General features: G+C 44.2%; 1 protein-coding gene across 1 annotated transcript in view; it reads left to right on the forward strand.

The window, feature by feature from the left end:
* The first annotated feature begins 770 nt into the window (after window positions 1-770).
* Window positions 771-6,476, forward strand: part of WNK1 (WNK lysine deficient protein kinase 1) — a 205,901-nt gene continuing 200,195 nt past the window's right edge. Inside the window, exon 1 of the mRNA XM_019515831.1 lies at window positions 771-866. Coding sequence (XP_019371376.1) covers window positions 771-866 — 96 coding nt within the window. The remainder of the gene's footprint in view (window positions 867-6,476) is intronic.

Raw genomic sequence — 6,476 nt, forward strand, 5'->3', positions numbered from 1 at the left:
CTCCGCATATATTGATGACATCGTAATTTACACGGAATCATGGGAACAACAACTAAGGGCCTTAAGGGCTATCTTACTCGAGCTTAGGCAAGCAGGACTGACAGCGAACCCAAAGAAGTGTGCACTGGGAAAGAGAGAAACCAAATATTTAGGATTTTTAGTGGGGCAAGGACGAGTGAGACCCCTTGCTGACAAAGTGAAAGCTATTAGAGAATATTCCACTCCTACGACAAAGAAACAAATGCGGGCCTTCTTAGGGCTTGCAAGTTACTATCGGAGGTTTATACCTAAGTTTGCGGAGATAGCAACCCCTTTAGTCAAGACAAAGGTCATATGGCATCAGATGGAATGCAGATTGACGGAGAGCCTTTGAAGACCTTAAGCAGGCCTTGTACCAAGAGGTAATTCGCCATACCCCCAGTTTCGTACTGCCCTTCACTCTGCAGACTGATGCGTCAGCGTTCGCGCTAGGAGCAGTTTTATCTCAGGACATTGCTGGAGTGGAGCAGCCAATAGCTTACGCTAGTTGGAAACTGAACAAACACGAGAAAAGGTATTCCACTGTGGAACGTGAATGTCTTGCTATCTGTTGGAGGGTGGACTATTTTCGGTATTACCTGTTGGGTCGCAAATTTAAGTTGATAACTGACCATGCACCTTTGAGATGGTTAAACACTGCAAAAACAGATAATGCCCGCATAATGAGGTGTTCCTTGGCTCTCCAACCTTTTTGATTCTACGTTGCATACAGGCCAGGAAAGGTGAATACAATGGCGGACTTCCTATCGCGTTGTGAGGAAGAAAACCCGAATGAGGGGATAAGGAGAGAGGAAGAAGAAGAAGGCAACAAATTGAATGGGAACATAGTAAGGCAAGAAGGTGAAGCACCTTGCGGTGTCTTGAGGGGCAGCATATGTGAGAGAGAGAAGGAGCCACCGGGCTCCAAAGCACCTGGGCTAAACAAAGGTTCAGCAGCCCCAGGTCCACAGCCCCAAGGAGCCCAGCAGAAATCTCCCTGACCGAGGTGCTTCGGGGGGGGAGGGGCAGAGAACTCCCGCGCCGGTATAAAGAAGAGCCCGGGACAGGAAAGCGGGAGGAGCGCAGAACCGGAAAGAGGAGGAGGAGGAGGAGCGAGCCAACACACGCTTCAGGGAACTCTGAAAGCGATGTGGTGTGCTGGTAGGAGACTCTTGCACAGAGTAAAAACCCCAGCGGGGACTTACAGCCAAGTTTATTGGCCCTGCGGGGTGCAGAACTGTTGGTTTACGCGGGGAGCTGGCAGAGCCCTGCAGTGAGAATGGTACCGTAATAGCCCTAATAGAGGGGCACTATAGACTTTCGTGGTACCGTAATACATGTAAAAGTGGCACAAGCCAACAAGATGGACTCAAGGTGTTAAAAGAAATCGTGGCGACCTCCACAAGAGGCTGTGAGAGAGAGAGAGCCACCAAAGAGGGACTGACCACACGAAGGTCAATTTTGGTTTAGATCTTGGTTGCAAACAGCAGGAACACTGACACAGGCCAGGGAAACCTTCTTTGTTTTCTTGTTTTCTTTTCAGTCTTTTGTTGAGTGTTTGATTGGAACCGAGGACACGTGGCAGGACCAACTGGATGGTCAGAACCCGGTGGAACGGGGGAGAGTGTAGGGGTGGCGTAGCCCTCAGGAATGCGGGACCCCGCGGGACAACGGTGAGACTACTAATTGGACTACACGTGGAGGTAATGAACCAACTCCGTTAATGTCAAGTCATGGCAGGCGAAATGTGGGCGTGTAGATCATCAATTAGAACCGATAACATCCTAGTCGAGCAGCAGGCGGCGTCCTACAGATCTGCAAGTGACTCCAATACCTGACAATAAGAAAAAACTTCTTTACAGTTTGTGTGTCCAGAGTCTGGAACAGAATCCCTCCAGAGGTGGCATAGTCAGCTTCCCCGAAGATCTTCAAAAGAAGACTGGATGCACAGCTTGCTGGGGTCATCTGACCCCAGCAGTCTTTCCTGCCTTAGAGCAGGGGAGCTGGACCTGATGATCTTGTGATGTCCCTTCCAGCTCCTAACTTCTATGAATCTATGAATCCCAGGAATACCAAGAGGCATCAGCAGGGTTAGACTGATGTTGGATCAGTTAAGTCCTGCAAAGTGCTAAGCACTCAGTTCTCAATCCAGCAAAGCACTTAAACCTGTGTACATAAGCAGCACCTTTAGCTTCAATGCAAGCCAGATGATCTCTTTGTAGGGTCAGAACTAAAATGTTCCTCACTTCGCATGATTAAGACCAGGTTGTCTGTGACTATATGAAATAATTTGTGCTCTAATCTATGACCTCATCATAAAGATATTTGTTTATTCTAGATGGGGTGCCCCAACACGAGGCATGTGAGAGCACTGCCACTGCCAGTGACTAGCCTTTCTCAGAGTGAGGTTGTAGAGCTAGGGCGTGAATTAATGGAAAATAACAACCTGAGGGCATTAACAGCAGTATTCATCTGTGTATCTCAAATCAGAAATTAACTTTCTGACTACAAGGGCAAGTAGTTGTTAAAGCACAGTGTTTCTTTAATTAGTCTTCTGGGATAAGAAATGTTTTGAACCGTTTCTTGTAGCCCTGGGAACCACGCAGGGAACAGCAGCCAACTAAGTACTATGGGGCCACATTTTTCTCATTAGATTCTAGTTCCTCCAAATTTGTCTTGATTTGGCTGAGGTCAGAAGACTTAGAGTAGGCCAAAAGTTTTGGAGTAGGCCAAATCCTGCTCTCCTCTGCACCTGTGATGCTCCATTAACGTTACTAAATGGGAGAAAAATTTGGTCCTCTGTGGGTGCCTCTACACATTCATTAATGCACAGTGGTTACTGAGCATTTAATTTAGTACTTGTATAATCAAGTGTTAAATAAGTGCACAGTAACTGGAGTTACTGCACAGTAATGCCACCAAATGCCTTTTTAGTGATGCTATTGTGCAGTAGCCTAATAATACCGTGCAATAGTGTATTAGCACTGTCCATGCTGTGATATGCTACTGAGCAGTATTATTAAGCTACTGCACAGGTAGCATCTTATGTAGATATGCCCTGTATCTCTGTATCCATCTTTCATGGAACCTGAGCGAACAGATTAAAAAAGCTGCTCAGCGGCTGCTGAGTCAGTACCTGGGACAACCGCAGCTGTGGCCATCGTGCTAGAAGTTGAATCAGGGACCTCCTGAGAGAAAAGTATGAGCTGCTACAGCTTAAATCTCACCGGGGCTGAAACTGACTCATATCCTCTGCACACTGGTGCAGCAAGGAACCTTGTAACATATACTCACCACTGAGTTACATCAGCAGAGCTGTTCCTCCAAGCATGCATTCTGAGTTGAACTGGAAAAAAATTGCTTACTTTTTTTCTGATGCACTACAAATAATCTCCACTTAATATGCTCCACTTGACCTGCAGCCAGCAGATGACTGACCTGACTACTTATCGACTTGTCAATCCATGCTGAAATCTAATGGAACTGGTACAGAGAAGGGAAAGCCTCTGCCCTGTCTGTTTGTAGTGGACCTGCAATAGCCCTCTTTTATAATATACTTGAGTGTTATAAGACCACAGGAAAAAGCTACTGCCACAGGAAGCTATACACACAAAACTCAGTAGGTGCCACTCTTACTTGTGAGCCAATATTGAACCAATCCCAGGTTGGAGTTTAAGAGAAACCACGTGTTGAAGGATGCCATCTTTCAATTCAGAGGTAAAACTAAGGTCCTAAGTGTGGCAATTAAAAAAATCCCATGGCACTTTTTGTAAGAGCAGGGATGTAATATATCCTATTATCCCAATTAAATTCTAGTTGGGTAATTAAATTCTGTCCATCTAAAATTCCATTCTAGCTTCATGGAATATGATGCTTTTCAATTTCTGGCCAAAACTGTTAAATAATAGTACCAACCCCTGCTTAAAATACTGCCTCCCATCCCAGAGGAAGCTAAATTTCAATGGTGAGTAAAATGATCGTTGTATATATAGTTAGCAATCAGTTGCTTATTTTATTAGGTGCTTGGAGGTCTTTGGACAAAAGATACCATATAAATGCCAGTCACTGGCAGGAGCACTTGCAGAACCTTTGAGTGGTGGGCAAAGCAGGAATTTGGGCAAAGCAGGAATTTTAGGAGTGCTGAGTATCCATGACTGGTGAGTCACTGGCCTAAAACTAGGTATCCTCAGAATGATCTTTATTCATAGTTCTCCGCATTTTCTTTTATTTCTGTAGTTTTCAATTTTTTATTTTCATTTCAAATAAAATTAAAGGGATCTTTAAAATCAGTTGGGCAGGTATATTTCCCCTATACTACCCTGTCATCATGCCTCATCCCTAACTTGAAGGATTTACCTCGCCAGATAAGAAGAAGAAGGCAGGGCAGGGTAGCACTTTAGGGTTCCTATACATGAGCAGTGAGGCTGCTCCAATGCACTGTAATTCCAGCGCATTGGAGTAGATTCGATTAATCAAGTCTGCTGAAGAGGGGCAATTACTGCACTCCATCAGCCTCCTGCATCTTGTATATTAGTGTCCTGATCCTTCAACATGGTGGCAGGGACATTTTATCTAAAGCTCATTCAATGAGCCATTTCGAAGCACAGGGACGCTGACACATGAGGTGCTCTGGGCTCCTTAATTAGAGTGGTTCTCAGAGCTACTCTAATTTTACATTCTAGTTTTGAGCCTGTTGCCCAAGGAATAGCCAAACTACAGCTCACAAGCCATGTGTGGCTCTGGGCAGTTGATATGTGACTCCTGGAAAAAAGAGAAGCAATTAAATAAATACATTTTTCCCCACTGTCTGTTCAGTTATTAATTTCTATTTTTTTCATTCTTACTTATTATTTATTCTAAAGGGTCATCTAACAGCAAATTAATAAATAGCCGGGGAGCGGTAAGTAGATCACTGGTTCTGGGTCATGTTCATGGCAAGACCTGTGGCTAGAAGGGTTAGAAAATTTAGCCACCCTCACCTTAGTCCATGATTGCTACAAAGTGAGTGTCATTCTTTGAAAGCTGCTAGGTTGACAGCAATGCATCCTCTTTTTATCCAGAGATCACTGATACCACAAACCTAAGAATGAAAGCTTTCTCCACACTGACTCTGATCAGATGTCTTAATATTGGGGAATGTTCATATTCCAGGCCTGTTAAGTCCTTGAATACTCTGCAGCAAAGGTGCTGATCATGAGAGTGTTGTTTGTGATACACCTCTGCGCTAGGACCTGGACCAAGATACCTCCCCACAAATTGTTTCACAGAGATGAATTCAGTTAAACATTAGCATGGCTGGTGCTCTAAAACAGGGGTCAGCAACCTTTTAGAGCAGCAGATCCAGCTGTTGCCACAGGTTGCCAGTCCCCTGCTGCTTTGATCCTTCCCCTGCTCTTTGCCCCACTCTGCTTACCAGGTCCCACTGAAAGGTATTCCAAATACCAGTGTGGAATGGCAAATTCAGCAGCAAAGGCACAGAACAAGAAGCCTGAACTAATCCCTTTAATGTGCCCCTTTTAAATCATCAATTAATGCAGCTCCTTTAAATCAGTGCCCACTGCATCTCCCACACTAAATCAGACCTTTTCAGGCTGGATCCAGCCTGTGGGCAATAGGTTACTGGCCACTGCTCTAAAATATTTGAGATTAAATTAGTTTAGCTTAGATTAGATACAAAACTATAAAAGACAGTTCAGAAAATTAAGTTTGTTTTGGAACAAACAGGGAATTTTTCTAACACTATCTCTATGCTAGAAAAAAATAGTTCCCAAAGGAAAAATGTTCTGTTTTTGTTTTCAATTGCCCACTAAAAATTATGAAGTTATTTTTGGATTGAAATGCCTGAACTTTGAACACCAACAAATATGATAATGGAGATATTTTATACAAACATTAGATCTTATAAAAATGCTAAGTAAAACAGTGATTGCATTAGACATCTGTGATCCTTTCACAGAAATAGTCACTCCCTGGGTATTGTAACAGCACAGGCAAGAAAGAAACACAGTTTTTGCTTGGCCAAATCCATAGGAGAAGGGTGGAAACTACCTGTAAGAGATGTTGAATGTCCAATCCAGCTAGCTTGGCAGGCCAGCCATTTTCTAGATCTGAGACAGGCGAAAAGAAAAAAAAATATCGGCATTTAAAGTAATTAAACTTTATCCTGGTCTCGCTTTGTTTTTCTAAGTCAATATTAGAATTACTTTTGCAGACTCACTCCTGCATAGTTTCATAGTTTCTAGGGTCGGAAGGGACCTGAGCAGATCATCTAGTCCAACCCCCTGCCATGGCAGGAAGAGCACTGGGGTCAAATGACCCCAGTAAGGTGGTCATCCAACCTCCTCTTAAAAACCCCCAGGGTGGGAGCCTGCACCACCTCACTTGGAAGCTGGTTCCAGACTCTAGCCGCCCTGACCGTGAAGTAGCGCCTCCTGATGTCCAACTTAAACCTTCCCTCC

This window comes from Gavialis gangeticus, unplaced genomic scaffold (assembly GCF_001723915.1).
Source record: "Gavialis gangeticus isolate Ggan-Ray unplaced genomic scaffold, GavGan_comp1, whole genome shotgun sequence".
NCBI lineage: Eukaryota > Metazoa > Chordata > Crocodylia > Gavialidae > Gavialis > Gavialis gangeticus.